The 22,430-nt window shown below is 45.1% G+C and overlaps 2 protein-coding genes across 2 annotated transcripts in view; one reads left to right on the forward strand and one right to left on the reverse strand.

The window, feature by feature from the left end:
- Itgae (integrin subunit alpha E) overlaps positions 1-22,430 on the forward strand; it is a 71,339-nt gene that overhangs the window by 41,756 nt on the left and 7,153 nt on the right. Inside the window, exons 19-28 of the mRNA XM_070001758.1 lie at positions 938-1,066; positions 5,214-5,287; positions 11,369-11,501; positions 13,049-13,147; positions 13,575-13,657; positions 15,077-15,151; positions 15,891-15,954; positions 16,146-16,253; positions 19,450-19,512; positions 20,040-20,135. Of these exons, the coding sequence (XP_069857859.1) occupies positions 938-1,066; positions 5,214-5,287; positions 11,369-11,501; positions 13,049-13,147; positions 13,575-13,657; positions 15,077-15,151; positions 15,891-15,954; positions 16,146-16,253; positions 19,450-19,512; positions 20,040-20,135 (924 nt within the window). The remainder of the gene's footprint in view (positions 1-937; positions 1,067-5,213; positions 5,288-11,368; positions 11,502-13,048; positions 13,148-13,574; positions 13,658-15,076; positions 15,152-15,890; positions 15,955-16,145; positions 16,254-19,449; positions 19,513-20,039; positions 20,136-22,430) is intronic.
- Positions 16,557-19,219, reverse strand: Haspin (histone H3 associated protein kinase). Its single transcript, XM_070001757.1, has one exon. The coding sequence runs from the start codon at positions 19,217-19,219 to the stop codon at positions 17,078-17,080; it is 2,142 nt and encodes a 713-aa protein (XP_069857858.1). The 3' UTR covers positions 16,557-17,077.

Here is a 22,430-nt window from a genome sequence, read left to right on the forward strand (position 1 = left end):
CCAAAGTGTTGGTTTAAAGATATTTATATCCATGGCCTTCATTAAATAAAAGCATGAGTACACTTCCACTGGAAATGTGACTCATTTGTTCTGTATATTCAAAGCCCTTTTCTTGGTGGGAAGGCTCATTTAAACAAAGTATGGCAAATGGCATTCTCTGCTGACCCCTTATTTTCAGGGCTGTAGGTGTGTATGTGTATGTGTGTACCAGTACTAGGATTTGAACTCAGGGCCTCCTATTGTTGTTCGGCTTTTTTTTTTTTTTTTTTTTTTTTTTAAACTCAAGGCTGGTACTCTTACCACTTAAGCCACTGTACCTTTTTCTGGTTAATTGGAGAGAGGAGTCTCAGAGACTTTCCTGCCCTGGCTGGCTTTGAACCTTTATCCTCTCAGATCTCAGCATCTTGCGTAGCTAGGATTATTGGTGTAAGCCACTGATGCTCAGATTCTGACCTTCTGGGTAGCTAGGATTCCTATAATCCTATAATCCTATTCCTCACACCTATTGTGAGCCATTGGCACTGTGCTTATTTTCAGTTTTAACATGTTCAGTATATTCTTCTACATGGCTTTTGAGAAACATCTTTGAAAACTCAGATGTGACTGACTCTTCCCTCCCGTAGCTCCTATTTGTCCTCCAAATAAAGTCCAGGTCAGTTCTGGGCACAGAGGGCCACAATCCCTTAGTGATTGTTGATAGAACCAGAAGTCATGAGACCTAAGGCCAGGGCAGTTTTTCCAATGCTCTTGGCAGCTTGCTCAAAGAAAGTTTTCATTCAGGCTGTATTTTTCAGAAGATGCTTTAGGACTTCCAATTTACCAATTTCATCCCCTTTGTTAATTTCTTAATGACTGCATCCAAGTGAGAGTCTTCTTGTTATCATTTTCTCCACATGTAATTCTGACCCTGCCTTCCATGGTGCTGGTGATCCTGCAGCTGTGTGAGGAGGACTGCTTCTCCAACATCAGCATCGTAGTCAGCTACCAGCTCCAGATCCCTGAGGGCCCAAGGGGCCAGCCCTACCCCATCCTGGACCACTACGTGAAGCCTTCTGCCATCTTCCAGGTGACTGCCATTCTGGGTCCATCTCACAAAAAACACCTCCTCTCCTGACTTCATTTTTTTTTTCTTTTGTCGGTCGTGGGGCTTGAACTCTGGGCTTGGGCTGTCCCTCAGCTCTTCAGCTCAAGGCGAGTGCTCTACCTCTTGAGCCACAGTACCACTTCCTCTCCTGACTTCAATAAAGGCTATAGAGTTGGGAAGGAGGGTCTTCAGGCCTCCTTCAGGAGACTTTGATAGGGTATGAATTTGCTCAATGGTAGGCAACAGGCCTCCAAACAATTCCCCGAGATATTCTCCTGTATGTTCACTATTTCACAAAGCTTATGAACATGGTGCATTCTGGGAGCATCGCTTGGTGGAGGCGTCTGAAGCTGGTGTGGTGGGATCTCCTGTGGGGTTTGGACTGGGCTCCCCCCAGAGGGCCCATCCTATGGAGTGTATGGTCCTTCCAAGGTTGCATCCAGACTTTCCTGGTGCTGTCAGTGCTGCTGAAACAGGCAGGTGATAGCACAGAAGCCTTTTCACAACTAAAAGAATTGGGGAGGGGATAGGAGAAAAAGAGCCGAGTTGCTAGATCCTTTGACACCTAAAGTGGCTATATGACCAGGATTTAAGTCCTGGGTACCCTGACAGGCTTCATTTAAAACAGGGAGAAAGAGGTGACAATGAAAGCATTAAAAAGTAGCCACTGGGGCTGGGAAGTTGGCTCAGTGGTAGAGCGCTTGCCTTGCATGCCTGAGGCCCTGGGTTTGATTCCTCAGCACCACATAAGCAAAAAGAAAAAAGCCGGAAGTGGCGCTGTGACTCAAGTGGTAGAGTGCTAGCCTTGAGCTGAAGAGCTGAGGGACAGCGCCCAGGCCCAGAGTTCAGGCCCCATGACTGGACCAAAAAAAAAAAAAAAAAAAAAAAAAAGAAAAGAAAAAAAGTAGCCACTGGGGCTGGGAAGGTGGCTCAGAGGTAGAGCACTTGCCTTGCATGCTCGAGGCCTTGGGTTCGATTCCTCAGCACCACATAAGAAAAAAGCCAGAAGTGGCACTGTGGCTCAAGTGGTAGAGCACTAGCCTTGAGCTGAAGAGCTGAGGGACAGCGCCCAGGCCCAGAGTTCAGGCCCCATGACTGGACCCAAAAAAACAATAAAAAAAAGTAGCCACTGCAGCTGGACATGGTGGCACATGCCTGTAGACACACCACAAAGAAAGTCTAGGCAAGGAGATCATGAGTTCAAGACAAGACCATGTCTAAAAAGAAATAAGTAATTACAGTGAATTGGGATAAATAAAAAGCAATGCGTATGCCAGGTGCCGGGTAGCTCACACCTGTAATCCTAGCTACTCAGGAGGCTGAGATCTGAGGATCACAGTTTAGAGCCAGCTCAGGCAGGAAAGTCCATTAGACTCTTATCTCCAATAAACCACTAGAAAACCAGAAGTGGGGCTGTGGCTCAAGTGGTAGACCGCTTGTCTTGAGCTGAAGAGCTCAAGAGGGATAGTGCCCAAGCCCAGAGTTCAAGTACCAGGACCAACCAAAAAAAAAACAACAACCCCAAAACAAACAAAAAACAATGCATATATCCAGATAGTCCTAGGACACTCATAACTGTTCAGTATTTTGTTGTTGGAAACATGGTCTCCCTTTGTAACCGGAGCTGGCCTCATACTCAGCCGTCCTCCTGCCTGAGCCTCCAAAATACTGGGTTTGTAGGTATATACAATCATGCTCAGACTGTTCAGTATGTGTGTGTATGCTGGTACAGGGGCTTGAACTCAGGGCCTCATGCCCTTGCTTAGCTTTTATACTCAAGGCTACTCAAGGCTGGTGTTCTTTTATCATCTGAGCCACATTTCTACTTCCAGCTTTTTGCTAATTAGACATAAGTGTTTCATAGATTTTTCTGCACAGGCTAGCTTCAAACAAGTATCTCCAGATCTCAGCCTCCTCACTACATAAGACTATAAGCAGGAGCCTCCAGTATCTAGTATCCAGGCTGTCCTGTATTTTTAATTTTAAATATGCTCTGTGTTCATTAAGTTATACATAAGCTTTTAACTCCGGCTGTGATCAGTACCTAGTATATCATCCAGACATGGAGAACCAAGAGGAAAGCAACATAATCAGGTGACTGTCCCCACACCACATCCACATTGTCCGAGCATAAGAGACTAAGATTCTCTGTGAGTCAAGGTTAGCATCTTGACATATTAGGCAAAGAGTATCTTAAATATATAATAGGGTGTTTTTGTTTGTTTGGGGTTTTTTTTGCTGTTGTTGGTCATGGGGCTTGAAGTCAGGGTCTGGGCACTCTCTGAGCACTTTTGCTCAAGGCTAGTACCCTACTACTTTGAGCACAGAGCCACTTCTAGTTTTCTGTGGTTAATTGGAGATAGGAGTCTCATGGATCTCCCTGCCCAGGCTGGCTTTGAACCATGAAGGATTACAGGTATGAGTTATCAGTGCCCAACAGGTGTTTGTTTTTAAAAGTTTTAAAACTGTGGTATTGACAAGTTAACTAATTTAGAAAAGACTAAAGCCAGGTGCCGGTGGCTCATGCCTAGCTACTCAGGAGGCTGAGATCTGAGGACTGCAGTTCAAAGCCAGCCGGGGGGAGCAAAGTCCCATGAGACTCTTATCTCCAATAAACCACCAGAAAACTGGAAGTGGCACTGTGGCTCAAGTGGTAAAACACTTGCCTTGAGCTGAAGAGCTCAGGGACAGTGCCCAGGCCCAGCGTTCAAGCCCCACAACAGACCAAAAAAAAAAAAAAAAAAAGACTAGAAAAACTAAAGACATAGAGTTTTGGTGGTTTGTAGATTAGCATTAGATGGTATTTTCTCTTGAAACAAACAAAAAAGCAAAGAAAATCTTTACTTTGAAATATTCAACTCACCAGAAGTCACAAAGATTCATCCAAAGTCAAGTGGCTGGTGCCTGTTGTCCCAGCCTCTCAGAAGGCTGAGGCAGATCACTGGCGCACAGGAGGTGAAGGTCAGCTTGGCCAACATGAGATACCATCTCAAAATTAAAAAAAAACAAACAACAGTCCAGAGAGTTTATTTGGAAGTTACAGAAATGATGCCTTTTTATCTTCCACACTTCAGTGTATATTTCCTAAAAATAAGAGCATGTTCCTATACAACACAGTATGATGAAAACCTTATAAACTACTGAACCTCAGATTTAGGCTGTGTGTTTTTGGTAGGGTTGTTACAGAAGTTATGTCCTTAGGATGTCATTACCTCAGGAAGTACATGGAATCAAGTGACCCCATCACTGGGGCTATTTCCTCTGTAATAAGTATTATGTTGAGCTGTTTTAACATTATGTATGCATCTAGCTTGACATGTAATGGGACATGGTTTGGGAAAAAGATTTAGTGTGTGTATTTGTGTGTTTGTGTGTGTGTGCTGGTACTAAGGACCTGGAACTGTCCCTTAGCTTTTTTGCTAAAGGCTGGTGCTCTACCAGTTGAGCCACAGCTCCATTTCTGAGCTGTTTCCTTCATTATAAAAATAGTTACTTTAGCAAATCTAATTTTTCAGTTCAAATTGGGGATTTTCAAGCTTGAAAGGAGCTTTTGAGCCAAACATGACTTCCTGAATTAGTCTGTGATACATAAACAAGATTGTAAGGGAAATAGTTAACTTACAGAGAAGACTGGCCAAGGAGAGAACCCATAGCATTTTTTCTTTCCTTCTTTCTTTCTTTCCTTCCTTCCTTCCTTCCTTCCTTTTTCTCATGGTACTGGGGTGGGCTTAATATCTGATCGGGTGACTCCTGTTCCTGCCCTGCTCTCCTGACTGTCCTTGAAAAGACTACAGGCAGGTTTTTCCTGTCCTTATGATGGCACTAGTGAGGACTGTTATGGGAATTACTGCTTAGTGCGTATGATATGTATAATTCCATGAAGGGCACCACATGCTTTACTTTGGCCAGTGGCCTGACTCATGGTATGTCCATGTTATAGGCCAGGGCTGTGAATATCTTTGTAGGCTGTCCTGGTTGTGTGTAAACATCCCAGCATCAGCCTTTACTCCTAATTGTACTTAAGACAGGAGACAGGAGAGGCCAAATATCCTCAGAAGGTCAAGAGGCAGGGCTGCTGTGAAAGGTGAAGCCCCTTCCACCTCACTGACCCTTGCTCCTCTGGTTACAGCTGCCCTACGAGAAGGCCTGCAAGAACAAGCTGTTTTGCATTGCTGAGTTCCAGTTGGCCACCACCATCTCTCAGTGAGTTTGATCCTGTCTTTATAGTTAACTTCATCCTGGGCAAACACCTCCTGGAGCAATTACATAGTCCCTTCTACCCTCACCCCTTTCCCATTGATTATCTCATTGATACGGAGATATGAATTCTTATTTTACAGGTCAGAAATCTGACTCACCAGGCTCTGGTGGCTCATGCCTGTAATTCTAGTTACTCAGGAGGCTGAGATCTGAGAATTGCACTTTTTTTTTTCTTTCTGTTGCTCATGGGGCTTAAACACAGGGCTTTGAAGTTGTTTTTGAGCTTTTGAGTTCAAGGATGGCTAGTGCTCTACTATTTTGAGCCACTTCCGGTTTTCTGGTTGTTAATTGGAGATAAGAGTTCTCATGGACTTTCCTGCCTGAGCTGGATTTGAACTGTAATCCTCAGATCTCAGCCTCTTGAGTAGCTAGGATTATAGGTATGAGCCACCAGTGCCCAAGGATTTCAGTGGTAGAAGTCCTGCCTTGAATGAAAAAACTAAAGGGCAGCTTCCAGACCCTGTGTTCAAGCCCCAGTACTAGTGTGTGTGCACACACACTCAAAAAAAGAACTGAGGGCTGGGAAGGTGGCTCAACGATAGAGCGCTTGCCTTGCATGCTTGAGGCCCTGGGTTCAATTCCTCAGCACCACATAAGCGAAAAAAAAAAAAAAGCCTGAAGTGGAGCTGTGGCTCAAGTTGTAGAGTGGTAGCCTTGAGCTGAAGAGCTGAGGGACAGCGCCCAGGCCCAGAGTTCAGGCCCCACGACTGGACACCCCCCCCCAAAAAAAGAACTGGACTGATAAGGCAGGCCTGTGACATGCAGTTGTCTTAAAAATCCTTTTCTGGCAACTAGTGCCATGTGTATATCATGACACTGATAGCCAGTTGGCCAGAGTTGGCATCTGTGGGGAAGGACACTTTCTCAAGTCCTGGTAAGCCCTCCCAGGCTCACATTTTAGATGTGGACAGCTAAATACTGCCCACTGAGGACCCAATTCATGACCTTCGAGTGCTTTGGAACACTGCCCAATGAGCAGACACAGCTGTTTTTAACAGGGAATTAATTACAGACATAATTACTGTTTAGCTAATTCCCTGTGAAATGAAGCACACACAAAACTTGCCCTGCATTGCCCTCTAGCGGATAGCATGCCTTTGACTTGCAGACATAGATCTAATGAAAACTATAGGCCCTCTCCTTAGGAGAGCACAAGCGCATCCATAAATGCTTGCATCCTAAATCCTTCTGAAACACGTCACTCAGATTAAGAAACTCTGCCACATATTCTAGTGATGCTCCGATCTCTTTGTAGGAATCTAGAACAGAATCTAGAATAACCAACCTTTAGCACTTCTAACTTTTTATCCTATAGGCATCTCTGCTCATGTCTCACACTGAACTCATCTTCCTCCATCCTGGGGTCTCCTTCCTGTGTTCTCTTCCCTCGTGAAAACCATCCAAACTAGATGCTCCAAATGTGTCCTTTTGTCTGTGTGTGTGTACACCAGTCCTGGGACTTGCACTCAGGGCCTAGGCATTGTCCCTGAGCTACTTCTGCTCAAGGCTAGCACTCTACCACCAGAGCTACAGATCCACTTCTGGCATTTTTGGTGATTAACTAGAGCTAAGTCTCACAGACTTCCCTGATGGGGCTGGCTTCAAACCATGATCATCAGCTCTTGGCTTCTTGAGTAGCTAGGATTACAAGTGTGAGCCATCGGCCTCTGGCTCCAAATTTGTCCTTTAGTCCTCTCTCTGATCTCCCAGCTTTATCATCTCTGATTTTCCTCCCTGCTTACATCTCCACTACTGCTGTCTTAATGCAGGCATGTATCTACTGTCTCTTGCATGGATTTCCATAGTAGGCCCTGTCTCTATCTTTCCCTCAACCAATTCCAGCTGTGATAAAATAAAAATACAACAAAACAAATCTAATATTAGAATGCAATAAGACAAGATGCAGACATAAAGGGGATCCAAATAGGGAAAGAAGAAATAAAACTCTCCCTCTTTGCAGATGACATGATCTTGTATTTAAAGAATCCCATGGACTCCACTCCCAAATTACTCAAGCTGATTCAAAACTTTGGCAAAGTAGCAGGTTATAAAATTAACCCCCAAAAATCAATGGCTTTTCTATATGCCAACAATGAGAAAAGTGTGGCTGAAATTAGGAAAGCAACTCCATTTGTAATAGCCCCACAAAAAATAAAATACCTAGGAATTAACTTAACCAAAGAAGTGAAGGACCTCTATGATGAAAACTTTAAAATCTTGAAAAAGGAAATCAACACAGAACTTAAAAAATGGCAAAACCTCCCATGCTCCTGGATTGGCAAGATTAACATCGTGAAAATGGCAATACTTCCCAAGGCTATCTACAAATTCAACGCGATACCTATCAAAATTCCACCCTCATTCTTCAAGGAAATAGAGGAGGCAATCCAAAAATTCATATGGAACAATAAAAGACCCCGAATAGCAAAAACGCGCCTCAACGGAAAGAACACTGCTGGAGGAATATCAATACCAAATTTCAAACTCTACTATAAAGCCATAGTAATCAAAACAGCTTGGTATTGGCATAAGAACAGACCTCAGGACCAATGGAATAGAATTGAAAACCCAGAAATGAACCTACAGACCTATAGCCATCTAATCTTCGATAAGGAAGCTAAAACAATAGAATGGAAGAAAGACAGCCTCTTCAGTAAATGGTGCTGGCAAAATTGGTTAACTACATGTAGAAAACTAAAGCTAGATCCTTATATATCACCCTGCACCAGAATCAACTCCAAATGGATCAAAGACCTTGAACTCAAAGCAGACACTCTGAAAACATTACAGGATGGAATAGGAGAATCCTTAGGTCTCCTTGGCTCAGGCCGAAATTTTCTGAATAGAGACCCGGAAGCACAACAAATCAAAGAAAGGTTGGACAAATGGGATTGCATACGGTTGCAGAGCTTCTGCAGGGCAAATGACATAGCTAGCAAGATCAATAGAAAGCCCACCGATTGGGAGATCTTTACTAGCCATACAACTGACAAGGGTCTCATATCTAAAATATACTTGGAACTCAAAAAATTAAACCACCCAACAACAAATCCTCAAAGAAACAACTGCCCAATAAATAAGTGGGCGAAAGACTTAAAGAGAAGCTTCTCTGAATAAGAAAGAAGGATGGCCAATAGACACATGAAGAAATGTTCAACATCCCTAGCCATAAAAGAAATGCAAATCAAAACAACATTGAGATATCACCTCACTCCAGTTAGAACAGCAAAAATCAAGAACTCTAACAACAACAGATGCTGGAGGGGATGTGGACAGAAAGGAACCTTACTTCATTGTTGGTGGGAATGTAAACTTGTTCAACCACTTTGGAAAGCAGTATGGAGGTTCCTCAAAAGACTTCACATATATCTCCCCTATGATCCAGCAATCCCACTTTTGGGCATTTACCCAAATGTTTACAAACAAGACCACACTAAAGCTACCAGCACAACTATGTTTATTGCAGCATAGCTAAGATATGGAACCAACCCAGATGCCCCTCAGTAGATGAATGGATCAAGAAAATGTGGTATATATACACAATGGAATTCTATGCCTCCATCAGAAAGAATGACATTTCCCCATTTGTTAGGAAATGGAAAGGCTTGGAAAAAATTATATTAAGTGAAGTAAGCCAAGCCCAAAGAAGCATAGGTCCCATGGTTTCCCTTATTTGCAATATCTAGTATAGGTATGAGTCAAGCAGAAAAGGTCAGATAATGTGATGTTAGGAAAATGAACCCTTAAATATGTATTTTAATGTTTTCGTTTCTTTCATGCATATGTTTCTAACGCATTTATAAGATTATTTCTTTGTTGCTTTGTATGTCCCTCCCCCACAGTGTAACCCCCGCTTTCACTATATTTGATGTCAGTATAACATGTGGAGGAGATGGGGGCAAACAAGTCCTTTAAGGATTCAGGTGGACCTGTTGCAACAATGAGAAGTACAAAATGTCATGTCAAAACCAGCTTTACAATGTCGGTGGGGGGGGAGGGGGGTATAATTGGGTGGGGGGAGGGGGGAGGCTGGGAAGGGAGGTGAAGGGTAAACAAAGGAGGAGGCTGCAATGCTTGGTAAGAAATGTATGCATTATCCTGCCCATGTAATTGTAGCCCCTCTGTACAGTATGTTCTCAAATAAAATAAAATAATATTAAAAAAATACAACAAAACAGTAACAAAAGATATGCCACATCACTTCCCAGATTTGCATATCTCATCTTTAGACATTAAAAAAAATTGTGCTAGCCCTGAGGCTTGAACTTGAGGCGTTGTGCTTTTGCTTGACTTTCTCACTCAAGGCTGGTACTCTATCACTTGAATCCACACTTCTACTTCTGGCTTCTTACTGGTTAATTGGAGAAGAGTCTCTTGGATTTGTCTGCCTAGACTGGCTTTGGAATTCAACCTCGGATCTCAGCCTCTTGTGAGCCACCAGTGCCTGGCCATTTTTGGACACTGCAAATAGTTAAAATTGTTTCCTTGTTTGGTGTAGTAGTGCATGTTTGTAATACAACACACAGAAGGGTGGACAGGAGGATGGAGAGTTCCAGTGTACTACAAAGCAAGACCCTGTCTCAGAAAACCATTGTGCTGTTACTATGTTGTCCTACTATGTTGTCAACTACTTAAGTCTCTTGACAGTCAGGGGAAGTTCTTATATATTCCAAAGGCTTCTCCTCCCCAGGCTGAACAGACTCATGTTCTTTAACAGTAGCCTTTGACTTGGGTCTGAGTGACTGAGTGAGAAAGCTGAGGCCAACAGAGAGGGCTCCCTGAGACAAAGGCAGAACTGTGTCTAGGGTACTCTGTTCTCCAGCACTGAGCAAGCAGCTGGCACATATTCAGGGCTCCAAAAACCTTTGTGGAACAGGTACATTTGTGTCATAGAGGACCTTATCTAGGGTAAATTGTTCTTAGAAAATATGGACTGAATTCTTCGTTCCTTTTTCTTTTCTTTCCTTCCTTTTCATCCTTTCTTTCCCTTCCCTTTCCTTTTCTTTCTTTCCTTTCTTCTCTCTTTCTTGCTTGAACTCAGAGTCCTAGGCGCTGTCCCGTAGCTTTGTTTTTCTCAAGGCTACTATACTACCCCTTGAGCCACACATTCACTTCTGGCTTTTTGATTGGAGATAGTTTCATGGACTTTTCTGCCTGGGCTGGCTTCAAACCTTGATCCTCAGATCTCAGCCTCCTGAGTAGCTAGGATTATAGACATGATTTCTGTAACTTTCTTTGGTGGCTACTAGATCTCAGGTAAATTGACCTCTCTTGGCTTGTTTTCTCTTCTGCAAAATAGAGTAGTGGTACTATTTTGTAGGGTTATTATGGGGATTGGGCATATGAAGCACAGTGTTTGGCATTTGGAATATGATAGTACTAAATGGTGTACATTATAATCTCACCTAGCAACTCCGGTGGGTGTAGTATCCAGGTGTGTGCTTCTGTTGAGGGGAAGAGAATGTAAGCTGAATGCATCGTTTAAGCTGGGCACAGATAGTTTACACCTTAAATCCTAGCTTTTTGGGAGGCTCAGATGGGAAGGATTGTTTTGAGGCCTGCCTGGGCATAGAAGTTATTGCAACTCTATCTCAAAATACAGCAAAACAAACAAAAAACAGGGTTGGAAGTGTGCTTGAGAGGTAGAGCACCAACCTAGGAAATGTGAGGTCCTGAGGTCAAACATCAGTACCAAACACATAAAAGAGAATCCTTAAGGCAATTTAGCTAAGAATAATATGCTATCCTAAAGCTGGGTGGTGGCAGCTCATGCTTGTAACCCTAGCTACTCAGGAGGCTGAGGTGCGATGATCGAGGTTCAAAGCCAGCCTGGGCAACAAAGCCATAAATGGAGCTGTGGCTCAAGTAATAGAGTGCTAGCCTTGAGCAAAATAGACCTCAAGGACAGTTCAAGCTCCAAGACTGGTGAGTGTGCACATATATACAGAGACACACACTGTTATCCTACTGTATTGAAGCTTTGCAGATTGCATACAGGTAATGTTTTTATCTTCACCTGTACAGGCAAGAGCTGGTAGTGGGTCTCACCAAAGAGCTTACCATGAACATCAGCCTAATGAACTCTGGGGAAGACTCCTTCATGACAAGCATGGCTTTGAGTTACCCCCAAAACTTACAGTTTAAGAAGATGTGGAAGGTATGAGAGCAGCTCTGGAAGCATATTCACTTGTGCTTCCTTTGCTGTGTGCCTGTTTTTCTTTTAATTTTTTGGTACTACTACTGTGGCTTGAACTCAGGGCCTGGATGCTGCCCCTTAGCTGTACCACTCAAGGCACAGCTCCACTTTTAGCTTTTTGATGGTTAACTGGAGATGATTTTCCTGGGCTTTTCTGCCTGGGCTGGCTTCGAACCACGATCCTCAGATCTCAGCCTTCTGAGAAGCTAGGATTACAGGTGTGAGTCACCAGCACCTAGCTGAGACTGATACTTGAAGTTGTATCAGTAACTATGAAATCATTTCTCTCTTGCCTGGAGAAACTATGTCACTTTACAAAGAAGCAGATTGAATTTCTATCTTACAGAGCTTCAGATAAAATGTTCTGGACAGCCAGGCGCAGGTGGCTCACACCTGTAATCCTAGCTTCTCAGGAGGCTGAGATCTGAGGATCGTAGTTCAAAGAGAGGCCGGGCAGGAAAGACCGTGAGACTCTTATCTCCAATAAATGACTAGAAAACTGGAAGTGGCGCTGTGGCTCAAGCGGTAGAGTGCTCGCCTTGAGCTGAAGAACTCAGGGACAGCGCCCAGGCTGAGTTTAACCCCCTTGACAAAAAAAAAAAATGTTCTGGACACAGCTTTCATCTGTAATTAATCATCAGTGGACCACTCCACAGTCTAGACCTGTCCCAGACTGACCCCTTTATACAGCCCTGCTTTGCTATTAAAACAGCTTTATTCATGCTTTACCTGAGCTCCAGTCATTCCTAGAATCCCTTAATAACTATCTTTTCCTTTACTGGATCTGATGCCACAATGCAGCTTCCTAATTGCAGTGCCTCAATAAATTTCACTCCGTTGCAATGATAGTGTAGCATCCCAGGAGTTGGTCCTAGGCTATTTGTGCTGTCACTTTGACAAAGTGAAACAGATTAAGTTTCTATCTTATATACTTAAGGTAAATGGGACATTAATCCACAGCCCAGTGCCAAAGCAATATGCCCTTCCCGTGAGGATTGTAGTCAACCTAGCTAGAACCAACCTCCTGCCATTTTTGCTCTCTGCTGCTGTCACTGAACCACCTTAGGCATTGTATCTAAACTCTACTTTAGTCAGGCACCTGTGGCTTATGCCTATAATCCTAGCTTCTCAGGAGGCTGAGATCTGAGGATGGAGGCTTGAAGCCAGACCAGACAAGAAAGTCCTTGAGACTCTTATTTCCAATTAACCACCAAAAAAAAAAAGAAAAGTTGCAAGTGATCAGTGACTTAAGTGGTAGAATAGTATCTTTGAGCAAAAAAGCTTGGGGACAGTGCCCAGGTCCCAAATTTGAGCCCCTGCATGACACAAAACAAAAACACCTCTTTAGCTTTCTCCCACTGAGCTCTCTTGCCCAGCTTGTGAGGAAGACTGGGTCCCCAGCTCTGGCCATATCATCTGGCATGTAGAAAATCAGTGAATGATTATTAAATTTGTGTTAGGAAATGTTTTTTGCTACTTAAGAACAGCATCTCCTTCTGTGTTAACAGCCTTTCTCTCCAGACATTCAGTGTGATGATCCAGTGCCAGTTGCTTCTGCCCTGGTCATGAACTGCAAGATTGGCCACCCCATACTCAAGAAGTCATCTGTGAGTCTATTGGATAAGCTGGCTCTTCTTCCTACCTGAAGTCAGTGCTGTCCACACCTGAGCCTCATTCAGGTCTTTCAGTTGTGGCCACTGTGCTTCTCTCAGCAATGCTCAGGACTGCTAGAATAGCTCTGAAAGTGGCATAATGGATGGGGATAGTTTCTCAAAATACATCCATAGCTTAGTGTCAGTTCATCCCAGGTATGCAAGTGTGGAAGGGCATCAAATCAAATGATCTATCTGCAGCAGAAAAGGGTTGATTGCCAACTTTACTCTGCATTTGCATTTGAGGCTTACTTGCAATTATGGATGTGGAGTGCAGGGTGTTAACATGTATAGAACTAACACTTTTCCTAGCTCTGTTTAATTAGTAAGCAGTTTGGATTATGAATGGTATCAAGTGACTATTTCTCTCTCTTTAAAACAGGCAAATGCCTCAGTAGTTTGGCAGCTAGAGAATGCCTTCCCCTTCCCCAACAGGACAGCAGACATCACTGTGACGATCTCCAAGTAAGTAGTGCCTGCAACACAGCACACAATAACATGTGACATGACTGCTATCATAACCCCACTGCCCAGAGATCAGGGAAACCTCTGGGAGCCTCTGTATTCTGACAGTGACTCTGTCTTCTCTTCTTGTTATCAAAGATATCTATCTATCTATCTATCTATCTATCTATCTATCTATCTATCTATCTATCTATCTATCTATCTATCTATCTATCTATCTATCTTTCCTCATTTGGCTTTTTCACTCAAAGTTAGCACTTTACCACTTGAGCCATACATCCATTTCTGACTTTTTGGTGATTAACTGGACATAAAAGTTTCTCAGATTTGTCTGCCTGAGCTGGCTTCAAACCATGATCCTCATATCTCAGCCTCCTGAGTGACTAGGATTATAGGCATGAGCCACCAATGCCCAGCTAGCAAAGATTCCTAGTTATGGTTTTAACTTGGGAGTAACTGTCATCTGCCAATCCCCTTGTATAGGGTAGGATGTTGTATGGTGTCAGGGTGATTCTGCTCCCCAGAGGCAATGTCTGGAGGCATTTTTGATTGTCATGACAGAGGAAGGTACTACCAAGGATGTTGCTAACCATCATACAATATACAGGGCGAGTCCACAACGAAGAATTATCTGGCCCACAATGTGAACAATATTTAGGCTTAAAAAGTCCATTTAGTCAGGTGGCTTACACCTGTAATACTCAGGAAGCTGAGATTTGAGGATTTAAGTTTGAAGCCAGCCCAGACAGGAAAGTCTATGAGACTTATCTCTAATACCAAAAAAGTCCTGAGTGGAGCAGAGGTTCAAGTGGTAGAGTGCTAGCTCTGAGGAAAAAAAGGCTCAAGGACAGCACCCAGCCCTGAGTAAAAAAATTAGCTGAGGGCTGGGAAGGTGGCTCAGTGGTAGAGCGTTTGCCTTGCATGCATGAGGCCCTGGGTTCGATTCCTCAGCACCACATAAGCAAAAAGAAAGCTGGAAGTGGCGCTGTGGCTCAAGTGGTAGAGTGCTAGCCTTGAGCTGAAGAGCTGAGGGACAGCACCCAGGCCCAGAGTTCAGGCCCCACAACTAGACCAAAAAAAGAAAGAAAAAAAAATTAGCTGGGCACTGGTGGCTCATGCCTGTAATCCTAGTTACTCAGAAGGAGGCTGTGATCTGAAGATTGCCCTTTAACACCAGCCCAGGCAGGAAAGTCCAATTAACCACCAGAAAACCGGAAGTGGCACTGTGGCTCAAGTGGTAGAGTACTTGCCTTGAGCGGAAAAGCTCAGGGACCTCACCCAGGCCCAGAGTTCAAGCCCCACGACTGACCAATATATGTATATATATATATATATATATATATATATATATATATATAAAGTTAATACTTTTTAAGGGTGGTTTCTTATTTAGTCACTTGTTTACATTTGTATTCCCAGCTCTGAGGAAAGGTCTTTGGCCAGAGAGACTCACAGTCTTCAATTCCGGCATGCCTTCACTGCTGTTCTCCCCAGGTAAGAACTTCCAAGGGGCTGATGCCTGTGTAATTCCTCACACAGGACAGCTTCAGGCCTCTTGTGATGGACCTGCTGGCAAGGTGATATGTGGTCCTTGTCTTCTCTGAAGCATCTGACACTGATCTAGGACACTAATGTTTGGGTTCTAGAAACTTCACAGTGGTCATCAAAAAGAGCACTGCCAAACCAGGGTGTTGGTGGCTCACACCTGTAATCTCAGCTACTCAGGAGGATGAGATCTGAGGATGTGGTTCAAAGCCAGCCCAGTCAGGAAAGTTCATGAGACTCATCTCCATTATCTCCAATTAACACCCGCCCCTCTCCCCCACCCACAGCAAATGTGGCGCTGTGGCTCAAATGGTAGAGCACTAGCTGTGAGTACAAAAGCTCAGGATCAGCACCTGGGCCCAGAGTTCAAGTCCCAGGCCCAGCAAAAAACAAACAAAAATCACCAACTATTTTTCTATAAGAGGGAACAGATATGATGGTATGGATGGAAAAGGACTATAGGGCTAGAAATTAGGAAGACCACTCTGAGTAGTGATCATTATAAACAAACCAGCTCACCTAGACACAATAGTCTACCTCACCCCAACCACCTTATAAACATTTTAAACTGACATTCAGTTTTGATTCCTTTTAAGGGGCTGGTACTCTCTATACTAGTATATACAATTCAATACATTCAAAAGGAGAAGGGGACTTTGAGGCTTAATTTATTTTCTCTTAATTGCAGACCATCAGTGATGTACATGAATGCAAGCCTGGGACTTCCTGAACACAAAGAATTCCTTTTCAGTGTGAGTGCTTAGTGCTTGTCGCAAACCAACACTACCAGTGATTTTTCCTTCCTCCTTTCCCTTCCTGTTTGAAGCATCTCAGCATCTCAGGCTGGTCTCAAACTCATGATCTCCTGCCTCAGTGTCCTGACTGCTGAGGTCACAGGTATGTGCCACCATACTTACTCTCCTGCTCTGATTTCATTTGACAGATACATGGAGAAAATGTCTTTGGAGCCAAATTCCACTTGCAAATTTGTGTCCCAATTAAATTACAAGGTCTCCAGATTGTAAGAGTGAAAAATCTGACAAAAACTCAGGTATGTAAAAGTGATTCTTTATCACAATCACATCTCTTTCTAGTGTATCTACAGATCTCAACAATATAAAAACTAGAACTTTAGGGGAAAAAAAAGGTTAATAGCTGAGTATGACTGTAATCCCAACACTCAGAAGGCTAGCTAAGATAGGCAGATCATGAGTTCAAGGCTACATAGTCAAACAAACAACCCCCTACACCGATCAATCAACAAAAAAAAATCAAGATTAATTAACCAGGGGAAAACAGAAGGAATATTGATTACTCACCTCTTAAAATATTTCTTTTCCTCACTTTGATAAGAAGCAAAATTTCCAACATTATTAGTAGCCATGAAAACGTTTATTTCCCTTTTGAAAATTGAAATTCTGCTTTATGAGAACTTGAAAAACATCCCACACTTCCCTCTATAAATTGTCTTCCCTTTCTCTCCCTCTAGTCTTTCCTAAAGCCTTTGCTTTCAGTTCACTATCTTTTGTCCAGTTCCCAAAGGCAGCCTAATATCTAAAAGCAGCAACTCAGCCTAACAGCTGAGGCCTGGGCTTTCCTGATTGTTTGCACTTTGCTCAGGCGACATAAAAGATCAAGGCTCAAAAACAAAAATATGCACTTTACAGATAGATTTTGCTGACAACTAGGAAGCAGACTTACAGGTTGTAAATACTTGTTCTCATAGGTAGTTTAAAGAACATCTGTTAACAACAACCTTAACCAATTCAACCAAAATTTCAGTTTCCACCCTGAGATTGGGGATGGAAACTGAAAAACTGCACCAGAGGCTTCAAGACCAGGGCCCCTCTGTTTAAGGGAGTAAGATACACTGGCTTACTGAAACAGACTGTGTTGGCAGAGCAAGTCAGTGGCAGATCTGAAGTTCAGTGCTGTCTTGTGGAAATGTTGGAGCTTCTTCTTCATTTGCTTCATGGCAGGGGTATTACATTTAGACTTAAAGGTCATTTGATTCAGAATCTTGTCTGTGAGGTAATGTAGCCAGAGGACATTGTTGTAAGGGTGATATTCATCCCAGCAGTTGTTGTTCTCCCTCCTCATGAGCCTGTAGATCTCAAACTGGTAGTCACCTTCACCTGTAAATAGCTCTTCATCTGTGGAAATGTCACAGAAAACAACAGTCCCATCCCGCTCCACACGGGACAGGGTATAGTCAATGATGTTGACTTGCAAACCATGGGTGGGAATGGCGTTGGTCTTTCCATTGAGGGTGTAGTGGAGTTCCTTGCGGTTGGTTTTCTTTAACAGCACATTTCCCCAGTGCAAGTCCCGGTGCTCAAAGTGCAGTGATGTCTCTGCCACTGCGAGGGAGGCAGTGATCTGATGTAAAATGCTCTTTGCAGTAGCAAGGGAGGACAACTTTGTTTTCATTTGCTCTAAGTCCATGCCACCAAACTCAAATTCCAGTATAATGAAGAGTTGGTCTTCCTCAAAAATGTCAGGCCTATCATTCTGAGACCCTTTGGTTGAGTTATAGTGATCCCAGGCCTGGAGGAGCAAGGGAGGGTAAGACCCTTGGACACAGTGCACTGAGTTCAACCCAATAAAGCCTTCTGTGCGGTTGCATGCCTCATCAGACAAGAGGCTTAACTCTTTGGAAATGATAATTTCTGGCAGGATTTCCTCAAAGGTTTTCTGATATGATCCATTCACTAAATTTGATCCTTCAATGGCGATGATTTTTAGTGCTACAGGTGTTTGGCCAGCCATTGTCTGAAACACCTCACCAAACACCCCTTCCCCAATCTTCTCACAATGTTCCAGTTTTTCTATGGGAAAGCAAGAGCTAAAGGGGATAGGACCTTCTTGATTGCATTCCCCATACACCTTTTCAGCATCAGATGCCTTTCTGTCTGGAACATGTACAGTCTTTAAGGGGCTTAGCAAATGCATAAAAGAGGAATGACAAGAGAAAAGTGCACTATTTGTTCTGTTCATGATAGAAGGGTTTGAACACTCTGATAGGGATGCTGAGAGAGAAGTGGCCAAGGTGTGGCTGCTGCATACCTCTGACACATCAGTCACAACTTTCTTCTTGTGGAGATTTAAGGAGGCCCTGGTTTTGGCCCAAGAGCAGGCTTTGTCTCGATGAGTCACATTCTGGGACAGGAACGAATCTCTTCCCATCTTTGAGCCGTTTTTAGTGTGGTGATAATGGAGGGCGGAGGTCTCCATACCTTCTTGATGTTTCCTTTTCCGGCTTGGGCCGGCTCTCACAGGCCTGTCGACTTCCCCAGGTGAGTTAAGTCCCCGGCAGCCTCTGGCCCCCTGGTCTGCGGCCCGGCTCTTCCTTGTGCTCGGGCCCTCCAGTCCCTCTCGCTGCCGCGGCCCCGTGGCGTCCTCGGCCGCGGGCCTGCACTCAGCGTCCTCGAGGCTTCCCAATAAATCTGTGGGGCTGCGGGGGGCCGGCCGGGGACCGCCGCGCGCTCCGCGAGTTTCCCGGACGACACTGCCTCCTCCCGTGGCCGGGAAGGGTGCGGGGAGGCGGCGGCCGCGCGGGGCTGCATCCGGCGAACCCGGGGACCCAGATGGGGCCGGCGAGCTGAACAGGGAGGCGCTGGGGTCCAGGGCGCACACGCCGGGGTCTCGGCCGGGGCTGGGGCTGGGGCTCGGGAAGGGCGGCGGGCGGCGCGAGCCGCACGGAGTGCTGCACTGCTGCGGGGGCCGCGCTCGTAGCCTCGGGCGCCAAGACCGAGCGGTCACCGTGCACCGGGACCGGGCCTCCCGCCTGCCGGGCCGGGCCGCCGGGCTGCCGCGGAAGTCGGGATCGTCGGGGTCGTCGGAGGCGACGGACGGGGAGGACGCTTCGCTGCTGGCGCTGCTGAAGAAGCGCCCCCGGTCCTGCGGCGAGAACCAGTGGACGGCCGCCTCGCAGGGCCGTCGCCGCAGCCTCCCGCCGCCCCCGGCCCCGTACGTGCGGAGCAGCCGGCTTCCCGGCGGCCGGAGCGACGTAGCCATGGTCGGCGCCCGCCGAACGGTTCAAATGCAAACACCGCGAGACTTGCAGCGGCGCGCGCACGCGCGCGCTTCCGCCGCCGCCGGCCCCGCCTCCCGCGGTCCGGCGGGCGCCGCCGGGGGCGCTCGTGGGGGGTGTGCTGGGAAAGACATACCAGGCCCCGGGTTCGGCAGATGCCACCAGGAGGCGTTCGCGGGGCGTGCTGAGAACAGAGCAATGGCTCTCGTTTCAGGAACGCACCGTATGCGCCCAAACCCAGGAGCGCACCTGCGGGAGCGGGAGTGGTGCCGCCCAGGTGAGCCCCGCCACCCCGGAGGGCGGAGAGAAGGCCGGGGTGTGTGTGGCGGGGGGGGGGGGGGGGTGGGGGTGGGGGTGGGGGGGGTGGGGGGGGAGGCTGGGAAGGCTGGGGGAGGCTGGGGGAGGGCTGGGAAGGCTGGGGAAGGGCTGGGGAGGTCTAGGAAGGCTGAAGAAGGCTGGAAGAAGGTCTGGGGGAAGATCTGGGACAAGTCTGGGACCGCTGGGGAAGGCTTAGAGGGTGTGACGGGGAAACCAGGCTCTACTCCCTGCAAGGCATCTACAGGATGGCTTGGCCAGGCCCACCTCAACCTCTTCTTGGAGTCATGTTTGCCAAGCGTGACTAGGAGCACTCAAACTGCTCACACCCTACATTTTAGGATCTCAAAGACAATGTGTCCTAAATGTTAAACACTTTAGGCTGGGGGCATGGCTTCAGTACACTAGCAGTTATGGAAAAAGCAGAGCAAGATCAACGTAACTCGTTTTTTCCTGAGGGATTATACTACCAAGCTTTTGTCTTCCCAGCACGTGGAGCAATGGCATCTAGTAAGCTGTGCCATCACATCAGATAAAGAAAATGTAACTGTGGCTGCAGAGATCTCCTTGGGTCATGTTAAGCAGGTATTTGACACTGAAATGCTCCAGATTTACTTTTCCAGGAAAACAGCATATGAAATGTAATGTCAAAAATAGGCCTCCTGATCTTCTGTCCCAACCTGCTCCTTAGCCAATCACTCAGGCTACTCAGTAGGTAATTTACAGTAGGAAATATGGGAATTACCTGCCACTCCTTCCCATCTTGCATACCCATATCTATTCCAGCAGCAGGCTCTTCCATTTTACTTCTAGAACATTCACTTCCTGCCATGTCTACTACTCTTACAGTCACCATCTCTTGATGGGGCTATTGCAGTAACCTTGCACCTGCTTTCATGGCCTCTGCTTTTCTCTAACTTCTACAAATATTTTTTTTTATTGTGAAAATACTGTACAGAGGGGTTACAATTACATGGGCAAGATAATGAGTACATTTCTTATCAAGCATTGTAGCCTCCTCCTTTGTTTACCCTTCCCAACCCTTCCCATCCTCCCCCTGTCCCCTCACCCAATCCTCCCCCTCTACAAATAATTCTTCACTTGACAACTACCCATCTTCTGAAAGCAAACATTAGATTGTGCCAGTCCCCTGCTGAAAGAAAAAAAAAAAAAGAAAAAGGAGGGAGGGTAATTGTAAGTGTAAAGAGCACCTGACTAAAAGCAGTGCAGTTTGAACATAGACTAAAATCTATGTTTTTTCCCCCATGATCTGCAAAGCACTACCCTGTTACTTCCTTAGCTTTATTATTATTATTTATTATTTTGGTCGGTCGTGGGGTCTAAACTCTGAGCGTGGGTGCTGTCCCTCAGTTCTTTAGCTCAAGGCTAGCACTCTACCACTTGAGCCACAGCACCATTTCCAGCTTTTTCTGTTTGTGTGGTGCTGAGGAATTGAACCCAGGGCCTCATGCATGTAAGGCAAACACTACTACTGAGCTACCTTCCCAGCCCCTTAGCTTTATCTTTTTGTTGTTGTTGGTCATGAGGCTTGAACTCAGAGTCTGGGCACAGTCCCTGAGCTTTTATACTCAAAGCTAATCCTCTATCACTTTGAGCCATAGCTCCATTTCCAGTTTTCTGGTTAATTGTAGATAGAGTCTCATTAACTTTTCTGCCTATGCTGGCTTCAAACTTTAATCTTCACATCTCAACCTTCTGAGTAGCTAGGATTACAGGCATGGGCTACCGGCCCCCAGCTCAAGTTTTATCTTTAACTTTATTTTATAGTCCTTCTTTTAATTTTTTTTTAAAAATTAGGTGCTGGGAAGGCTCAGTGGTAGAGTCCTTGCCCCATGCAGGAGGCCATGGGTTCGATTCCTCAACACCATATAAGCAGAAAAAAAAGCCAGAAGTGGCACTGTGTCTTAAGTGGTAGAGCGCTAGCCTTGACCTGAAGAGCTGAAGGACAGTGCCCAGGCCCAGAGTTCAGGCCCCACGACCAACCCAAAAAAAAATTTTTTTTATTAATTTTATTTTTTTTTTGTTTATGTGGTACCAGGGAATCAAACCCAGGGCCGCATGCATGCTAGTCAAGCACTCTTACCAGTAAGCCACATTCCCTGACCCAAGCTTTATCTTTTAATACTTACTTTTCTCTCCTACCCATTTATTGTATTTATGTATGTATTTATGTGTATGTGTGTTTGCTTGTGTGTTATGCCCTTACTGAACTCAGCTTGAACTCAGGGCCAGGGTACTTGTAGTTTGTTTGTTCCTTTCTTTTTCTTAAAATGTGAACATAAATCTAAGGGTTGTATAGTCAAAAATCATAAAACTTTCAAAAACTGTACTTCAAAGTAGATATTGTAAAGCCAGGTGCCAGTGGCTCACTCCTTTAATCCTAGCTACTTAGGAGGCTGACATCTGAGAATCCAGGTTCAAAGCCAGCCTGGGTAGAAAAGTCTGTGAGACTCTTATCTTTAGTTAACTACCAGAAAAGCAGAAGTGGCGCTCTGGCTCAAGTGGTAGAGCACTTGCCTTGAGCTGAAGAGCTTAGAGACAGTGCCCAGGCCTAGATTCATGATGCCCAACTGACCCAAAAAAAAAAATGTATATTGTAACCTACTTTCATTTTTACTTAACAAAAGCTTGAAAGTCCTGTAACTAAGAAGAACAGTGGTGTAACTACTGCATGTTTAATATGGAATCATTGTGTACATAAGGTTACTACTGCAGGGAGAGAGAATGCAATAATAATATTCAATGCAGATTCTATGAAACTGGGAAGTCTGAGCAGATGGATGGGTTTGGGAGGCATGAGGGAGAACAATGAACCAGGTGATCTTGATCAAGATGTGAGGTACTCATAAACTGGTATGT

Source organism: Dipodomys merriami, unplaced genomic scaffold, assembly GCF_024711535.1.
Source record: "Dipodomys merriami isolate MVZ:Mamm:240054 unplaced genomic scaffold, mDipMer1.0.p SCAF_59, whole genome shotgun sequence".
NCBI lineage: Eukaryota > Metazoa > Chordata > Mammalia > Rodentia > Heteromyidae > Dipodomys > Dipodomys merriami.

What these genes read in the sequence shown, in the direction of transcription:
- Haspin (XM_070001757.1), bottom strand. Translation starts at nt 19,219, where the DNA reads ATGGCTACGTCGCTCCGGCCGCCGGGAAGCCGGCTGCTCCGCACGTAC.